Below are 20,924 nucleotides of genomic sequence, written 5' to 3'. Positions count from 1 at the left end.
TCGAATTTAATCTTCGACTCGGAGTAGAATGTAGCAAAAAATGTGTCGAATCGGTGGATTTTCTGCAACCGCGGGCCCGGGTTAAACACAGCCGACAGGTGTAACTTAATGAAAAGGACGAGCAGCGGCGCGGTCGACCCGGAAGTCGCCGCGAGTTATTGGCCTCCTCGAGGCGGAATCCGAGGGGAGGCGGTAGAACAATGGACGAGATGTATCGAGAATCGTGAAAATTCATCGGAGCGGAACGATCGGTAACCTCTCTCGTCGAGGTTACGGGTCGCATCGTAATAATCCGCGGATAGCGAATGCCTCGAATTAGAGCGCCCCTCCCCCCGTCGGATAATCTGCCGTCGATTACCCGGCGTCGATACAAGGCGGGTTCGCGATTCGCCGACGTGAATTGCGAATCGTTCGGAATCGAATTTCAGACTTTCGCGTCGACGTGGAATTTTCGCGGGCCGCCGGCATGGAAAGGAACAAGCTGATCCCGCCAATTAAATAAGACCGAAAGAGCCGTCGGGGGGTCGCGGAAGGGGGGAGCGGAGGGTTGGGTGCTTTGACAATGAGCGAATAAGGCACTCGGGGGAGTGAGAGCTTCCCCGGGTAAAATCGGCCGGAAAGGAGCCGCGTTCCACTTGCGCGCGGAACGAGCAAGGACTACTAATAAGGATCAGCGGGCAGCAGTTGCCTCTGTGAGATCGACGGGGGGGTTGGCCTCGGCGGAGCCTGTCAAAGCGGAACGCATCGGATCTCGCTTGTTAAAGCGGTGCCGAGCTGTGACGGGAAATAATAATTTGTTTCTTTAAAGAGACGGGTCGCGCGATGCCGCGATCTTAGATTTCAGAGACAACCGGGACGACCCGCGGCGCCTCGCGTACAGTACGATCCAAAATGAAAATCATAAATGCTGAACTAAACGCTTTTTCACTCTTAATGCTTTTTTAAAGAAAATTGAAAAATCCATATATTTATGCGAACGTAATTATACAGTTCTATTAGAAAAAAAAGAGTTAAAACGACTAGGATTGTTCGTTGAATAAAAATATTCTTCACAATTTTTACTCTTTCGATTTTCTGTTCACTTATTGATAAATAACTTTTGCTCGAAAAATTTGTTTTATTTGTTCTCAATAAAGGAAGGCGTGAATCTGTGGGTAAAGATAATAACTTTAGAAGAGAAAATTATTTAAAATTTCTGCTTTGTTTTGTCTTGAACTAATAAAATATTAGATGTAGTTTATATATAAAATATATAGTATATATAGAGAAAATATAGAAATATACAAAGATATAAGAAAAGCGAGGATGTATGAATATAAATCATGTAAAAAATGTAAAAAAAAGTATAAACACTGTATGAAGAAACGAAAATAGAGTATCTCATCTGTTCAACTAGTTAATTATTCTATTAAACGATCCAATCTATTACAGCAGATACAGTTCATAAAATTTATTTTCCTAATCAATTACTTTATATTATTTATAAAATCGCTTCATACAACAATCATCGAACTTGTAACATACGACCCGAAAAATCAATGAAAACGTTCATTTCGTATTGAACAGTGAATAAATAACAATGACATGAATTAAGTCCGCGGTTCGACGATTTCAGTCCAATGCTCAGCGGCGCATAAAATTATTACATCTGGGCTTACACAGAAGTGCAAGTACCCCATTTAATTGCTTCGCAGAATTTGAATGGACACCGGGAGAAATGTTCAATCGGGACAAAAAGCAATAAAGGTACAAGGCAGGCAAAGAAAGCACTTGAAAAGAACATTTCAGATTATTTAATAACAGGGATAAATGAAGTCAGGTTTCGACTGCCACGGGCAGAACAATGATTCATAACGCAGTCAAAGATTTTTGCCAACAAATTCAGAACAACGAACTCAGCAGAGCAGAGAGAGAGAGAGAGAGAATAATTGCATCTCAATTCATCGGTGAAGTAGGACACGACGGAATCACGGAGGAACATTTATTCAAGAATACAGAAATTATTAATATTATTTACGTCAATGTCTAAACGAGAATTAATGGATTCGAGCGACTCAAGATTTTACTGTCATATAACAATTTATATTTTTGACACGAAATTTTGTCGGTGAAGCATCTCCGGTTCGAATGATAATTAATTATTCGAGTAATCGAGCCGGTACTGAGTAATGAAAAATTTATTCGTTATTATTTACGTAATTAGAATTAAACTTTTTGTACGATCCTGTTTAATTATATCGTGTTTCGTAGAACGAATTACAATACGACGATCTGATCGCCGCAATTTTCGCACTGTTTTCTCAGCCGACCGGGAGTTTATATTTCGTCCGGCGATGTCACGGGGGTTAATTCGAGGACAGAGCGTAATCGATAAGGACAGTAAACTCGTCAGGGCTGGGCGAATAAACTAACTCCATCTAATCGTCCCTTTAACCGTAGATTATGCCAGCCGGGCGCAGTGTCTGGGAAAACATAAAGTGGATTTATGCACGGCGAAGGGAGAAAAATGAGGTGGTGGCTGAGAAATGTTATGGGAATGGCCACTCGGTGTTCTTGAGCAGCCATTTTATCTCCTTTTCAGCGGAGGAAATTTTCTTTAATAAATTGACTGTTAAAGTCCACGCCAAGACAAATGTTCGCATCGACCTGCAATATTTCTCCGGCTGTCGGCGTTATTATCAAACTTTCGCGAAGCAAACTTTTTTTTTATCTCGCTTTACGAGAGAGAGAGAGAGAGAAAGGGAGGGAGAGAGAGTGAGAGAGGGAGGACGCGTAAATAAATGTTGACCTTTTCGTCGAACTGATACGCATACAGTCGCTCATCATTCGAAGGCGCGCCCGTGTACGGCCACCTCGGGAAAGTAAACAAACAATATTCGAAACACGCCGGTGACTGTTATTACACGGTTTCTATCTACTGACCCGTCGTCTACGAAAATATTAAATTATGCCCGGAAAGTTTTCACTGCTCCGACTCGCGCGACACGGTATGTATTTAACTTGCGAAATAACTTCGTTGATATCGCGAATTTTTCTGCACTTTCGGTGCGCTGTATTTTTCTACGTAGGCGTTGATTGCTCGATTGTAGACGCTCGTTTACATGTATGTAATGTTGAGCTTCCTAAGTATCATCAACCCTTTGCCGTACCATTTTCTTCATAGTTGCAACGACTAGAAGTTTTTCGATTGTAATATTTTCTAAGAAGGCGAAATACAATTTAGATTATTTTTATATTATTTTTTATATTATTTTTATATTACTTTTTAGATTATTTTTATATTATTTTTTATATTATTTTTATATTACTTTTTAGATTATTTTTATATCATTTTTTAGATTATATTTTATATTATTTTTTAGATTATATTTTAATTTAATTAAAACAACAGATTAGCGTTTACACTAAATAAACTATTACTAGAAATTTTCGTCGCGTGCCAGACTCGACAATGTATGGGAAGGGGTTAAGTCAGACACGTGTAAAAATCGTCGGTAGCCGGGCAACATTGCAGATTCACCCCTTTTGTTGGTATATACGACAATAGTCATTCGCCACAAATCGATCTCTCCGAGTCCCTTGATGCACAATGTTGCAATTTTGCTGCGACGATCTAGATTGTTTGTTCGCCGTACGCCGTGCGCTCCTTTTGTCGGCGCGACTTTCAAATAATGAGCCGCATATTGTTGCGCAGTTTCTGACCGTTGGATTTACTGCGTATTTCCCATTGTTGCAGGACTAGGCTAACTGTAAATGGCGATCTATGGTCGCGCGTTTATAACTGGAGCTTTTACGCGAAATAAATGCCGTCGGGTTGTGAGGAACAGAAAATAAATAGCAATGTTATTTGGACGATGTTAATCAATTCGGTAGAATGTGAGAGTATTTTTAAATTGTCTAATAAATAAATGCGTAAAATCTGCAAACTATTTATAAAGCATTGAATACGCCGTTTATTAACTATGGCTCATGAAAGTGACCTAATATGCTTTCTATTATTCTTTTAAGATTTTTGCTTAACAGAAAAATTATTTAGTTATTTTCTGACATTCTAGACTTTTCCTACAATCTCTAAAAAATTAAAATCACCTTTAACAATATTCTACCTTTTTAAAAGCATTCCGAATACTTTTCCTACTCACTGTACGTTGCACAAAGTATTGCAATTTCGCCATTTTGCCAGCCCGCGTTCTTACGGTAGCGCAGTACACATTTTCACGTCCCAAGGAACAGTTAACCTTTAACTCGTAGCTCTTGTCAGACTTTATAAAGTTGTTGACAACATACATCAGGATTAGTAGGTGTATTTGCCTTGGGCGGCGTGCCGGCAGGTTACAGAAAATGCAACAGCTTTCAGAACTTATGCAGCGAGTTAAGAACATGTTACACCGGCAGTCTAGCTGTATATCATTTCCCTTGTTGGTCTCTATGAAAGCGGAACTCTCTTCTGCTTATGCCAGTTCCATCATTTCTACATCTATTTACTTATCTGTTCTCGCCCTGCACTCGGGGGATGCAACAAAACTGCCGAGCATCGTGCTAAAATTAAGAATCCTCGTCTCGTAAAGTCGATATTATAAAATTGTACTCGGACAGTCTAATTTCGGAGTTTTATCGCTTTAAAGTTAATATTTAATATTTAATATTTCAAGGTTAAGTTCGCTCGAATTTTTGATACTTGACGCGATGCGATTTTCGAGTGACAAGGGTTGAAGTACTATTTATTTCTCAACTAATTATTAATTAGCGCGTTTTCGTTTCAATTGTTATTTTTTACATATTCTTATTTCGTCTTATTTCTAGATTTGTATAATAGGAGAAACAAATATTTTTTCTATTTAGGAGAAATTAATAATATTTATTTTTACTAGGTTATGTGTGACATTATCTTCGTACAGACATAAAAAACTGATTTATATAAAATTATATTTTTAAGTATATTATTATTATGTTAGCTAGATTTTATTATTTTTGTTTGCAATTCTTGTACATTTTTTGAATACAAAAATTAGATTAATATTGCATTTGCAAATAATAATTGAATTTTGTATTTAATTGAAAAACGTGAGAATGTATCTCACTTCTTCGAAATTCCGGGCTGCAATTTGAAGAATTGTGTTTTAATTGCATTGTTTTTCAACGTCACTGGTGATTTAAATGATTAGCGATTGAATTGACTGTATGATTTGAATGACGAAATTGAATTAAAATGTAATTAAAATAAAATGTAATTGAAGTACATTGTAAATGAAGTACACTGTAATTGAGATGCAATGTAATTGAAGTACAATTGTAATTAAAGTGCAATGTAATTGAAAGACAGTGTAATTCTAATTGAAGAACACTCCAATCGAAGTATACTTCAATCGCAATGCATTCTAATCGAAGTACACCCCAATTGAAGTACACTATAGTTGAAATACAATGCGATCGCTACGCAATCCAGTCGAAGTACGCCATTCAGATACAATGTAATTGAGACGCAACGCGACTGAATTATGTAATTGTATGTAGCCGAATTAGCGACAAGGCTGTTCGAGACATAGAACAGGATGGGATCAGGATCCTCGTGCCATTCGCGTGTTTCACGATCCGCGGAGCAACATCGAGCGCGTCTACCAGAGCCGCGGTTAGAACGCGCCGAGGTACGAAGTAAATAGTAGCGACTTACCGATCGGCTGCTTCCAAGTCACGGTCGGAATGGGGAATCCATCGGCTTGACATGGTATCGAGACGCCGTGACCTACAACGGCGTTCTGGTCGATAGGCTCCACTGTCCACCGTGGCGGCACTAAAAATACAATCCAATTGGCTTAACATCGCCGGACTTGTCGGCTCGCTTCATCGACGAGCGTTCTTCATCCGCGGCACAGGTCCCGAACGATCCCAGCCGACGACGCCACGTATCCGGGATCCAGGGACGTCAATTACCGCGGTGCCCCCGGCCCCTTACTCGCTCGCGTCTTGATTCCGATCCGCCTTGTCCGCGCGAACGTATTCTCCCGTTGACAATGCTTCGTTTCGACGGACGTGTGACCGTCCGATCCTTTTCGGCCGGAACGCGCGTCAAATTCGGAACCACCGGCTCGCCTCGTCTTCGTTGAATGGGTCAGGGTTACAGCGGGCGCAGACGAGAATTTCGATCGGGAAAATCTCGCGGAGTCCGGTCCTTGCCCGATTCCGAAATTAGGTTCTCTTTGTGCCGGCTTCGGACAAAAATCACGGCCGAGCGGGGAGCGCCTTTGAAAATTGACCGCGATTGAACGATCGCGAGGATTCTGCGAAATTCTTAATTAATCATCTTTTTACAGATTGGCGAAAGTAAGTCTCGATTTGCACGTGAAACAACTTCAGAATTAATTACAGGTTACGTAATTTTAAGAAGCGACGGCGAAAATGAAATTTTTATTCCACTGAGTAATAAAGTGATTGTTATATAATTTCGCGAACTTCTGTAATATTTAATGAGAATTAGCACGGTAATTGAAGCGTGGAAAAATTTTATTTTACTTTTAACGCGACGTAACTTTTCGTCGCAACTTTCTCCTATCGAAGCTAGAATATATTTCCGAAGCTACGGCGTTCCCGGGAAGTTTAAAAAGACAGGGCTACTGGATAACACCGTGGGCACGTTGCCCGACAAAATCGAATCGTTCCTACGGTTTTTAAATGCCGGGAATAAACGGAATCAAATCGTTCCAGAAACGGAACAGTGGAAACCGTCGCGTCGACGGGATTATTTACCCATAAATCTCCGTCAGCGGGGAGGATCGATCAACGTGTGCGTGTTTGTTGCAGTTAGGTTCGCCATGCGGCGTAAGTAGAAACGACAAGCAACGGGTCGGCACGCCGGTCCATCGTTATTTAACATCGAACAATCGACGACTGGCGTGGCTCGGTAAACATTTCGCTGAAAATCGCGGACTTGCTTTCGCGAGCGGCGTCTTCTCGGCCTCGGGTCGCACCGCGCACGGCTAATGATTTTACATCGATGCGATCGCAGCTGCGCGACGCATTCCTCATGTTTACAGTGACAGGTGGAAAAACACGGGAGGGGGACGAGCACGGTTGAAAATATTCCGAATATAAATCACCCGGGAGCGAAAGAAATGAATTTTTGGTCGCAGCGTCCCCGGCACGAAAATGCCGGACGTTGATCACCGGGTGCGCCGGTAGACGAAGATCAATCGATCGGGGTGGGGGGGTTGTCCATAGTTTGACGTCGACCGACGCGCAAAGATTTTACCGTCGCGCTAATTAGCCATTGTTCTCGCGGACGATGGTCAGAACCGGAAGATCGAACGGCTGCTTCCGGCGACTGGGATCGTCGCGGCCGGCCTCGATCTACTATTGTTTTATACTGTCGTGTCTGTCTGTCTGTATGTGCGTGTGCGTGTGTTGGCTCTGCTGAATATATGTATATATGTGTGTCCTGTGTGTTTTACACTTGTACGCCTGGCTATGTTACAATGTTTTTACTGGTGTGTGGCGAAACGCATGCAATGTCCATTGGGTTCGTTGTACTGCATACTTACGGGTTGCTAAGTGAGTGAGAATGTGTATGTGTATGCGTGTGTGCGTGAAACAACAACGAGTTATTCGTGTGTGTAGAACGTGTGTCTCTGCTGATGCTGCTGTGTTACGTGTGCGTGTCTCTCTGTGTTGTGCTCGTGTTCTGTAAACAGTTGGTGGGCACCGGCGACGGTATGCCTGTATGGTGTTTAAACTACACTTGAATTGACGATGTCGGGTATCGGAGGGATGAAAAATATTTTATGCCCGCTCGTCGTCCGAATGAGGAGGAACTAATTACTGGACCGGTGGGGGTCGGGGGGGTTAAATAAACTTCGAGCAGCAATTAAAATAACGAACGGAAGACTGAATGAAACCATTGAAAGTGGGAACGAACAAGATCGTGCATTCTTAGGGACCGAACGGAACCGTGTACAAAAAAACCGAGGAATAAGTACAGTGGAACGTGCTTTGGAAAACGAAATCAAAGGCGGACGTGTATTCAATGCCTCGTGATAATACGAAATATAATGTGCGTTAATTAAACAAGAGAGAGAGAGAGAGAGGGGGGTAGGATAGATAGAACGAAAGAAACCGCGAGTGCAAAACGAAACTCTCCGATCGATCGAAACAAGGAGCAATATCCTCGCGCGCGTCTTCGTATAATACGGCTTGGTGAAAGGAAGCGAGGAGGCGGAGGTGGGGGGGGCGGTAACGTGTTCCATGCGTGAATTATTCGAAAAATATAATTAAACACAGGCAGGCATCATTCCAAGTAAAAAAGATTCAGAAATACATAATGGTGATTGCGTTCGATCGAATGAAACACAACATCACGAACAACGCAAACCCTATCTCAAATATTACTTGTTACTCGTGAAAAGAAGAAGGCACGCAGAAAACTTCGAGGCATACAGTCAAATATGTATAGAATAAAAATGTTGCTTCCAACATTCTTCCATCGTCATTCCAAGTTGCTCGTTAGAATAAGGTATATATTATTTATATGTACGTACATTACGTATACACTTTTCTATTTTTGTAATACATATTTATATAATATATAATATATATATTATATACATATTATATATATATATATATATATATATATATATATATATATATATTACAAAAACATTTATATATAAATATGTAAATATTTATAAAAATAGAATATATACGCAGACGTGTTTATACATATATATTCACGCGCGTGTATACATATTATACGTACATACCTATACATTAAATATGTAATAGACAGAAGATAAATATAACCATGAACGAGGGTAAAGTAAACTGATTACGAGAAACGTATGAACGAGAAAACCTTTAACTACGCGAACGCATGCTTCTTACATCTGTCACAGACATATCATCGGTTGCATTGCACGAGCATATAATATTAAGTAATTCTCTCTGTTACACGAAACCGCTACAATAATGATACAATCAAATGGGTTAAGATATAATATGAATACTGTTCTAGCTAATAATGAGACACGCGGACGGTAAACGAAAAACGTAACGAAAGAAGTGAAACCAAGAATTCCGTACAGAAACGAAAAAAGTGAAACCAAGATTTACCAGGAACAAAGTACGTGACTAAAATCTATTTTGATGGGATCACACTCGGGCTCCCGACGTCTACAAACGAACTTTCTTTGACAAATGCTCAGATGAACGTGAAGATGTATCAGCGCACAGGGTGTCCGGAAAGCTCCACGAGCAAACGACGCCGGCGGTGTCTCCGGCATCGACGCGTGAACGATAATAATAATAATAATAATAATAATAATAATAGTAATATTAATGTTAATAGTAATAATAATCGTACGGCGCGCGCAAACACCGACGAAAACGCGTTTCGCGCCGCGCCGCGCGCATCGTCGCGATAAAAATACAGCGGACGCGATGTCGCAGAAAAAGCAACGGGCGTTTTTCGACCCGAATCGTTCGCGTTCGAAAAAAGGCAGCCGGAATGAAAAATAAAGCGGAGTCGGCTGATCTAATTGCCGGTGCGATCTCGCGCGACGATATTTCCCGGGCGGAAAACTCGCGCGCCCGTGCGCGCGCTGAAACGCGCCGGTCGTGGCGTCCGGTTCGTCGAACTTTCGGGACACCTTCGCAGCAAACGACGAACGAATAGAAAAGAAATAAAACAGTCGTTTGAGAACAGAAAAGTACGAACAGATCTAACGTAAAACAGCAATGAAGGAATACTCTGGGTTCCCGCTCTATACACCGCTTCTTCTTTGGTCACTGCTCTGTTGTGCCTTACCGCGTCCTCGACGCAACTCGCGTCGCCGATGATTAAACGTCCGCCGCGCCGGCGGATACGTGCTGTTCCGGTAAATATCGTAACCAAAACGAAAGTAACCGTGTGTATTCGACGCACACGGGACCGGTCATAATCGTCATGCATTAGAACTAAACAAAACGGTTCACGGTTCAAGCCTGCCACCCTAGAAACGAATCCCTCTCGTTCGCCTTCGCTCGCGCGCGAAGGCACACCTACGGACTCCCGCGTCGACCGTATCTGGCTATTTTATATTTTTATATATATATATATATATATATACATACATACACATATGTACATATAGGCGATATATGTATACACGGTCTAGCGGGTGGTCGTGTCTTATTTTCGATCCCGTAGCTAGCCCTTTTGTCGCGTGGGTGCTGTCGCCGTGAGGTGGATCGGAGTACAGTAGCATCGATAAACATTCTCGCGTATGCGCGAACGATTTTTCGCTTGCCCGGCAGCCTTCTCGCCGGGAGCCGGTTCCGGTCGGGCAAACTCGGCCCATCCAAAGGGGGTCCGACACAGGAATCACTATTCGGAGCGCAATGCGGACCTCGTGGCATCCGTGGATACCGTCCGCGAACGGCAGTAACCTGAATTCGGTTACCTGGTATCGAATCTTCCAGGGATTCGGATCATTGGAATTGCTCGGATGACTCGGCTCGCAGGGACGGTGCTCCTGGAATGATTACCCGCGACAGGTATTCTTTGCCCTAGTAAAACTCTTGGGCGGAAGCCATCTTTTTGCCGGACCACCGTGCAACTGTGCTGAACACGCTGCTCCGGGTCCATTCGACGATTAACCCTTTGCCGTACCGTTTTTATTACGACGGTTACTGCTTCTTCGATTCTAATCTTTTTTTTTGAGGAAGAGCAAGAGGATCTGTATTTGGCGAAGGAATAGAATTCTTTGCGAATTTTATGAATTGTTAATATTTATACTTGACAGGTTATTGTTACTGTAAGAGGAGTAAAGTAAGAAAAGGCGATGATATTAGTCATTGTATTGCCACTGAATTAGCTTCGTTTTTTTTCTTATATTCTACAATCGAAATAAGCAACCCTTTGCTTCCCACCGAAACCAACATTAACTATCAAATAATGAAAAACCTTTATTTATAGCTCACGATATTTACAATCGTGTCCGACAGTTCGAATAATGGAAACTCGAGTCGCCTCCATTATGCTAAGGTCTTTTGAAAGATGAGTGAATGAACAGAGCTACAGCCACATTATACTGTTTACTTGGATGAAAAAACCTACTTTCCGAAAGCCGCGGCGCGGCGACTTACGATTTTCGAGCAATAACATTTCGACGCCGTGGGTTTGCGGCTGATGTTTGCTCGCCATTTTTCCCCGATAAAAGACGCGTACGACAAAAGACAAAGGCAAACAGAAAATTCTCGATAAAAGCCGCGTCGCTCGTAAACCTGTTGCGGCAAGCAAAGATGGCGGTCGCTGATGAACGGGCGAGGGAAGACCCCGAAGGTGTGCTCCTTTCCACTCGGCGAGATGGGCAAATATCACTGAAATCTCGGTCGCGCTTTATAGATCGGCTGCGGCGCTTCCAACTGCGCCCGGATTTGTTTTGTATTCCGACCGCGCACCGTCAAACCACGCGCGATTATTCATTGTTAAATCGTCATCCGCGAAAATAACCCTTCGCGCTCTGAATTGTTTTGTAATTTAATTTCACATACTTTCTGCGATATTATATTAGAATTGTCTCGAACCGTTACCATGGTTAACTAGAGTTCTTTTGTAATAAATAATCATAACCTCTGCTTATATAATTTTACTTATATTACTAATATTAATATAAATCATTCACATACATCATACACCAATTTCAAGGTTATGTTAACCTCTTGCACTATAATAACGAGTCAGACTCGCGATGAAGATTCCACGCAAGCTCTACTAAATTAATAAATTATTAATTTCTTCTAAATCGAAATCAAAGTGAATTTTTCTATTATCGAAATCTGGAAAAGGAAATAAATAAAGACGATACAAGTAAAAAAAATTATCTGGTCCTATTGAGGAAAATATTAAGGACAAATAAGTGCTAATAAATGCAACGTTGAAGGAGTCATGGTGCAAGGGGTTAAGAGCCAAGTACAATTTAATTTCTTTCTGTAATAATTTTAATAAATTGAGGTTAGTGCGCCAACATTCTTAATCCATTCGTCTATTTTCGAAAGAAATAAAGTCCAGCTATTTTCGGATAAAAATCGATTGCAAAAATTAATCTCGAATTTATCTCGACATAGGAGCGCGAAGGGTTAATTGTCTTCGAAGTTGGAAATTCCGAAACCATTCTGAAATTCGTTCAAAAGTAAACTTTCAATGTGTAGTCAGTAAATAGTACGAGCGAGAGCTACATTGTTTAATTTATGGTAATTCTAAAGGTTTCATTATCATATACCGTATACGATTTATAATATGAATATAACGTTGCCTGAATGACATTTATGTAATATGAATATATTAATATTGATATATGAAGAATTATTACATACAGACTGCCGATTTTATGCATTTATATTAAAAATTGAGTAAGTCGAATATAACACATTAAACGTAAGACAAAAATTTAACAATACCGTTTCATTGCTTTCAATTGATTAAAAATGACAAAAGAATAAAATACAAATATAGCAAATATACAGCATAAATTTCATACTAACCTTATAAAGTTATTAACGAGTCAGACTCGTGACAAAGATTTCTAGTAATACGTTATCAAGTATGAATGTTAATCCGTTCCTCTAACTAGGAATAAAATCTTATTCTCTCGTAGCCAATATTTAAACATTCAAATAGATATAAACAGGCAATAAATATAAAAGTTTCCTTTCCTTCTAAGAAATCAGCGTGATCGAAAAAATTCTAACGATATTATTTCTAAAGCAAATGGCACGGCAACGGGTTAATTAACCGTCCCGTATTTCTCTCGCCTATTCCCGCGATAAATACATAAAATCCGCAATCTGATAATCAAGTTCCACGCCGGAGACTTTGCGACCGGTCTTCGGAAAGACTCCCAGAAATTGCCTCGTAATCGCGGCGTCAATCTAGGGCGACCCGTTAATTACTGAATCCTCCGGACGATTCCACCGTCAGTAATAACTCTCCGTCGCCTCGTGTAATGGACCGATCTCTCGGTAGCACGGGGGTCCCGGTAAATCCAAACGACACGCACATCCTCTCTAACACCGCGGCAGGGACATCAACCGTTTCTATAGCCCGGCCCCGTGGCAGTGGAACGGTCCGCGAATGACGAGCCGGAGCGCGCGCGCCTCGTTTTCTAGACATTAGGACACGTGTGTCCGATAACACAGGTCTAATGCGCGGGCGACGTTTATCTGAACGCGTTCGTCGTTTCCGTTCTTCTTGTGCCACGGAGCTCCGGTAGACGTTGGCCGTTTCCGGCTCGTATCGTCGTCCGATTCTCGGGGACGCCAGCCGCGCCCGAGATACAAGCGCGAAACGGCAACGCCGCGCCACGCGGGACCGGCTGTCGTTCCATAATAATGGAAAACAAATGGAAAGTCAGGTGTTTCTTATCGTCTCGCGCCCGATACCGTGCGATTCTCGCTTCTTGCTCGTTATCGTCGCTTCCCCGTCTGCCGTTCTCGCTCTTATCATACAGAACGTTTCGCTGATCGCCGGAAATCGCGCACCCTATTTTCCGGTCGATCGCCCTCTGTTTCGGCCAACTATCGCCGACCTTAACTCCACTTAGCTTAGCGCGAAAACTTCGTCGAACTTTCGGTGGCCGCGATCTGACCGATTCAAATTGCCTCCTTGCGCCGGGCTACTGCGAAACTTTGTCGCTACGAAATGACTCCAGATGTCCGTTGATACTTGTTTCTGTTGCGCTCTCCTCTCCCTACCGTTCTCTACAGTTTCTTGGGCAATTAGACCAATTATGCTGCCGTTGCTGGAACTCTGGTTTCGTGGTTCCTCTGATACGATTTTCGTTGTGTGTCATTGTTCTGCCGTGCTCGTCTTCTTGAATTGCTAGTGGGAAGTGTTCGCTCGTTTGGTTGAAACGTGTATAATTTATTTGAGACAGTGTTAGGGTTGACTTTTGTGAATGTTGTTATTAATCCTTTGCACTAGGGTGGTGAGCCAAGGCAACACTAAAAATTGTCGTGTTACAAAATAATTTGTAAATTATCAGGATTATATAAGTAGCATTGTATAGTAAAATTGTGAGAGGGACATTAATTTATTATACGAGCTAGTCTATGTATGTCCTATTTATTTATTTATCTATTTATTCATTTATTTATTTCCATGTTATTTATTCCTCACGTTTTTATTATTAATTTCGTTTGCATACTTTTATTTTATTATTATATATTTTTCTCAGCGCTTGCAAAATGCGGGTATTCTCTGTAAGCCCGGTGGAACATTTATTGCCAAATATAATTGTTGGTATTTAAGAAGCTATTAAAACTGCAACTGCTGCGCAAGTTATGTGACTCAATTTCACATGAATGAAATGTATTAAGTCATATAAAATTTAAATACTGCGCATCAGGGAAACTCTGTTGGAATACGAGTTAAAGCGGTTTCGAGTGCAAAGGGTTAAATGTATTATACTACCTCTGGCAGAAAGTACCCGAGCATTTTTTAAAACGTAGCAACGTTCCTTAAATTAAACTAAACGGCTTAAATATATATTTTTTAATATTCCCGAGGGGCTTTCAGATATTATTAGGTCACTGTGCAGCGACTAAAGTACTTCTGCTTTAATTTCTCTATTACTTGATCGCTATGAAATCTTGCTTTCGAATGTCTGGATGATCGTTGTTACGGAAAATGAAACTGTTCCTAGATCTCGTTCCTCGCGACAAAGTCATAAACCGTTTCACGGTATTATGAACGTTGTTCTCGAACCGTTCGATTTACGAGCCATTGTTTTCGGAGTATCCAGTCCATTGCTCCGCAGATTTAGAGTCTCCTTAATAGTCTGGAACCGCTTGAATCCGTCAATAGCACGTGGCCGGCTCTAGTCTGCTCTCAAGATCAGCGAGGAGACGGCGGTACTCCTTGTGGGACGGAATCGATACCCGGCGTCGTAAACGCGGAAAGCGGGCGCAAACGCGAACGCAAACGTAAAGGTAAACGTAAATTGTAAATGTCGATGCGAACGTAAATGCAAACTCGACGGTAAAAAGAAACGAAAATGGAAAGATAAATGAACATGGAAACGTAAAAAGAAACGAAAATGGAAACATAAATGCAAGCGTAAAAAGATACGAAAATGGAAATAAATGCAAGCTTAACGTAAAAATAAAAGAAAATGGAAACATAAATGCAAATGTAAATATAAACGTAAATGCAAACCTGAACAGAAAGGTAAACGTAAATGTCAATGTCAACGCTGACAAATGCAAACCTGATATGCATAACCTGATATGCACATAACCTGACATAACCTGTAAATATGAACGTTATTGTCACCGTCAATGTCAAACTAAATGAAAAGGTAAATCTAAACGCCTACGCAAACATAAATTTAATTTGCCTACGCAAACGTAAACTTAAACGTCTAAAGAAACGTAAACATAAATGCCTAAGGAAACGTAAACATAAACGCTAACACAAACGCATAAACACAAATATTATTGTCAATGTCAATGTCAACCAAAACGTAAACGTAAATCTAAACGCTCATCGAACGTAAACCTAAACACCTATGCAAATGTAAACCTAAACGTTCACCAAACCCTCACCTAAACATCTATGCAAATCTAACCTAAACGCTCACCAAACGTAAACCGAATACTTACGCGAACGTAAACCTAAACGCCCCGCGCAAACGCAAACTCCGCGGCACGGTGGCCGAATTTTCAGAAAAACCGCGACCCATGACACTGGTAATGAACCGCGATCGGGAGCATTGTTCCGGGTTCGGCTCGCGTGTTCGAGGTCAGATTGGGCGTATCCAACTGTGAAAATAGTTCGTTAGCGGTAGAAAAAGTTTTCGCGACAAAACCCGCGTCCCCCGGTGTTATTCCTACGGTCGCGCGTGTGTGCGTGCGCGTGTCGGTTGTACACGGTCGCGGTCGGCCTCCGGGAAAAAAACGCTATCGAAATCAGGACGGACGCGCATAGACGGGTAACACGGATTTACGGTGGGTTTTGCGCGCGCTGCCTGGCTGCCTAGTGAATATGAATGGTCGGAGGAACATTACACGACATCGCGGCTTGTCACCGCTCTTAATACTACCGGTACCCGCGGTTCCCGGCTCTTGAAATAGTGGCGCGACGATCCCGGTAGCTTCCGCGTGATTCCTCGGACTTTTATCGTCGTTAGAAGAATTCATTTCCGGATAGCCAGGATCGAACAAACACTGGAATTTGGGAGCGTGGAGCACGCTTAACGCGGTCCGGGATCTATTAGGCTGTTATGGCACTCTCCTGTGTGTCAGGTTATGTCAGGCCATTGAAAATCTCAACCATTGACAGCATTTTTGTTCTCTAAGTTTCTTCGCGTTATTTCGTTGGTGGAACGAGATCATTTTTGTATTTTGGCTGTGTCTTCGTTTGCTTCCATTTTTGAATTTTGATTAAATCAAAAGATAACGTTTTATTAATAGTGTTTAAAGTCGTATCAACCGTTTGGTTATTAGTGACAAAGGCATTTTTCATTGGATCAGTTTAAAAATTTCGGTCTGCTTAATAAATTTGAAAAATAACGTTCTTCTAAGAAAATATTTCAAACAACTGAATATTCTTTTAATATTTATAAATATTTCACAATTGAATAAAATTTTGAATATCGATATATTAAACTTATTCTATATAATAAAATTGGCACTAAAGTTGATAGAACCCTTGATAGTTCTATCCTTAATGTATCTACTAACGAATATAAAATAAATGAAATAAAAATAACAGAAAACGAGATATCAGGGAACGAAAAGAATAAGTTGGAGATTCTCGTTCCTAGACACCGGAGCTTTTGTGCTTAACGAAAAGTTAGAGTTTGTAATTTGAAGCAGGAAAAGAATAAAAAGCGATTAATAATGTCGATACTTTGGACCTGAGAGAAAATGGCACAATTAAATACCTTATTAATTTGTATTTTAACCTCAAATTTTAATCTTATCAATTACTATTTTAACCTCAAATTTTAACCTTATTAATTGCTATTTTAACACTGAAATTTTAACCTTATTAATTGAAACTTTAACCTGAAATTTTGACCTTATTAATTGCTATTTCAACCTTAAATTTTAACCTTATTAATTTGCTACTTCCCACCATATTTATTACCATCGTCAACGGTTGCAATTTGCGTCACGCAGAAAAGCCCGCGACTGATAATCCGTACAACGGGAAACGGGTCGACGAAAGGTTATCCTTCACCGCGCCCGGTTCTGGTGTCGTCGAGTCTCGCTCGGGGCCTAACCCGAGACGATCCCCATTCATGCGAAGATTGGAAGTGATTTAGATTCGATCGCGGCTAAGAAATGGATGTCGCCGACTTTCGAAAATCGTCGCCGGCGGATGGAACTTCTTGAAAAGTCGCATTACAGGAGCGCGCGCGCGCGGCCGCGCCACCTCGAAACTCGAAACTAATTTCCCTGCGCGGCGGCGGATACCCGCGAGAAACCTCGGGGCTCCGCTACAAGGGAAAACTTCCACGGCCTTCCCCTAACTTCCTACCCTCCCCTCCCCTCCCCTCGCCTCGCCCCGCGCCGCCCGTTGTGCGCCGCGCGCGCTCCCGTTCCAAGGGAATGGCCTAGGCTTATAATGCCGTTCGATGGAACAGAGGGAGGCGACCCGTCGTTCGCCGGAAATGAGCATTCGAGTTGGAGAATGTGCTCGTTGAAAAAACGTGTTCATCGTTCCGCGCTTAGCCGGCGGAAGTCTCGGTGCATGCACGGGAAGCCCCGTAGTTGGAAAACTGTAATTGCGAGCCAACCGCTAGTTTTCCGAGCCCCTCGAAGAACGACCGGGAACATCTGCTGGGAAAAGTTCCCCGGTGCCGACCGTTTTCTCGGACCGGCCGACTTCTTGCCGCCGGGACATTGTTATGTTTATGAGATATTTTGACCGTTGCGGCTCGACCCCAATGCGAATTGTTCGGTCGATGCACACCGGTCCGTATAATGGCGGCTGCTTTCGATCTGTTTCAAATCTCTTCTCGCAGATCTCATATTTTTAACACTTCCATGGTGTTATCACGCAATGGGTCAATTCTTGATCATTAAGCAAAGTTAATTATAACTTTGCAACTATAACTATTATAGCCAAAGAGGAAAGGTCATAGAATAATTAATTAAATTGTATTGGTCACAATTTAAGGTTATAAGTGACCGGATATTGGTCTCTTGTTGATAAATGTTATCGCTGACAGAAATTAATCTCGAACACTTGTAACAATTTTTTGCAATATTTTACGATTATGATAAAAATTGCTAGAAAAGGTAGAAAAAGTTACGAACACTCTTAGCTTCTCTTCTATTTATTAAGATTATTAAAACACGTTTTTATTTTATTTTCGTTTCCTACAATTAAGTTAGGCAATAATTGTTTTGTATGGAGATATCCAATCTGCTGATAACAGTTATCGAGAGAAATTTATCTGTTAGCTGTTCATAACAGTTATCGATGAGAAAAATTTATTTCTACCACCGATAGCAGTTATCGATGACAGAAATTTATTTCTACCACCGATAACAGTTATCAATGAGAGAAATTTATTTCTATCGTCTATAACAGTCATCGACCGAAGAAATTCACTCCGATCGCTCACATCAATCATCACTCAATTTTTAATGCCACGAACGTGACTATTACTTGATCTCGTCACGAAGCGAACCCGGTGTGAGACAAGAATATCCTACAAACGCCATTTCCACGAGTTTTTCCTTTCTCGTATGACTTCTAAAAAGTGGATCGCAATGACAGAATCGTTGTCATACTGACAAGAGATCTGAGCGCGGCAAATTCTGTCCTCTTAATTAGAGAGACTGCGCGTCAAATGGAAGCTCTGCAAGTGAAATGCATCTCCTCGAATAATTCTGTCCATCGAACGTAAAAAAGACTGCCGACTAATTCGAGTAACGTGACCGGTCATTGGTCGCGAAAAGTTCGAGTAACAATTATATATATATTTATTTATGTATATTAAATTAAAGCACGATCGCGTAAGTCGCGAGATAGCTGCGTGAAACGGTAGGGTTACACTGCGTACTCCGATCCTTCCTCACGGCTGTTTGGTTTGTGCGGTAATATGTATATATATAAATATATACATGAATATATATCTATACATATATACATGTTCGCGCGTGTATACAGGTGTGCAGACCGAGACAGAAAACTAGTTGCGAGTGTGCTGGAAATCGTTCATCCATCGAATTCATTCATTATTCTTGCGCTGTTGCGAGTAGTAATCGATCATGGTTATCAGAATGCAAGACCGGGTCTATACTTTCAATTTATAGGAATTGAATTTGTACGATAAGATTATTGGATAGCCATCAAGTAATTTTAAATAAATGTTTCTTAATACATCGAAGACTGAATTCAATCGTATTTGAGTAATCCACTGCATTTGTTACGTATACTTGTTAGATACCATGGACATTGAGTACTGCGATTATGGCACTTTATGTACATACTTGCAGCGAGCGATATTGAGGTCCAACAGAATCTAAATTTTAATATTCCCTTTATTAAATTGCAGAAACGTCTTTCAACCTTCGGACCACTGACAATTCTCGTTAGCATACTATTGTCGATGTCTATAGCTATTTTCAGCTTTAATCATCAATTCTCTAAAATATATTTTTAATTGTAGATCGATCAGTATTTTTGTTGGTCCCAGTGCAACAGGAATTTATTTCATTTAATCGAAAAAGGTCAAATAATTGGGTGACGATTTAACAGTTTCACCGAGTTGGAAAAATGCTTCAATATTTGTTATTTTAAAGTCGCTGGAATTATAAACATTCTTTTTTAAGAAATGATTGAATCAATATCTTAACGCAAGCGTGGATCATGACAGAAATGATGAAAGGTTTGAATATTATATATTTACTCTTGTCGGTGTTATGAAGTAACACGCATACTTTTACAGAAAAAGAATTCTCAAGAAATCTAAGTAAATCAGATTAACGAAAGTAAAGAGTTAAAATTGATTATAGCGGATGGTATTTTAATTCCTTCGCGTTCTAAACGTATTAGAAAATTCTATGAATATATTATAATAAATATGATTTTTGAAAGCTAGTAAAAAATTACGATACTATATAATTATATGCAAATATATATAAATTTAATACTATACATAAATACCAATAATATTTCGATATTATAATGAGAAGAGGCCGCAGTAAATCCAACTAATAATATACGAGATACTACTTAGTACAGACTGGACCAACTTCAAAGGGTTCGATCTCTGTTATTACATCAGATGATCCCCTAAAAGTGATCCTGCGGTATCGATTGACCTGATCAGTCAAAGGTGACACTCGCAACCGGATTGACTTCTGAACTTCCAACTGTACGTCTCGGTCTACGTATACACGCGCGCGGAGATAGAGAGAGAGTGAGAGAGAGAGAGAGAGAGAGAGAGAGAGAAAGAGACGAGTATAGATCGCAGACGGCTTATGTACACAGGTTCTTAGAGCTAGAATGTCGACTTTTGTTCTGATTCATTTGAGACACCAACCAGCAACGGTGAGGCTGGCCGAGTATTCGGCCACACCAGCGACGTTGCTGATCTGGCACGTGTAGTTCCCGCTGTGCCTAGCGCTGACGTTATTTATCGTCAGGATGCTGGAAAACGGCGGAAAGTAGCTTATCTGTATGTTGTCCCCGGTATCGGCAATGGCCGGGTTGGATCCGCCCGACGAAGACGTCGCCGACGCGCCGTCACCGGGCCTGACCTGAATCGGTTTGTTGTCCATCAACCACGTGACGTTGAACGGCCGGTCACCCTGGCTCATGGAACACATTAGCTGTGTCCTCATCCCCTCCGTCACACCGTTCTCGAAATAAAACGGCGGGATCCGCGGTGGAACTATAAACGTGACGTGTGGATAATAGTATGTACCTGGTTACC

At 41.3% G+C, this 20,924-nt stretch overlaps 1 protein-coding gene across 1 annotated transcript in view; it reads right to left on the bottom strand.

The window, feature by feature from the left end:
* The window catches only part of LOC144475820 (cell adhesion molecule Dscam2), a 309,344-nt gene that overhangs the window by 55,241 nt on the left and 233,179 nt on the right, over window positions 1-20,924 (bottom strand). Inside the window, exon 12 of the mRNA XM_078192123.1 lies at window positions 5,672-5,791. Coding sequence (XP_078048249.1) covers window positions 5,672-5,791 — 120 coding nt within the window. The remainder of the gene's footprint in view (window positions 1-5,671; window positions 5,792-20,924) is intronic.

This window comes from Augochlora pura, chromosome 10, assembly GCF_028453695.1.
Source record: "Augochlora pura isolate Apur16 chromosome 10, APUR_v2.2.1, whole genome shotgun sequence".
Lineage (NCBI taxonomy): Eukaryota > Metazoa > Arthropoda > Insecta > Hymenoptera > Halictidae > Augochlora > Augochlora pura.
Note: the sequence above shows the minus strand (reverse complement) of the source record. Positions and strands in the feature narration are given on the sequence as shown.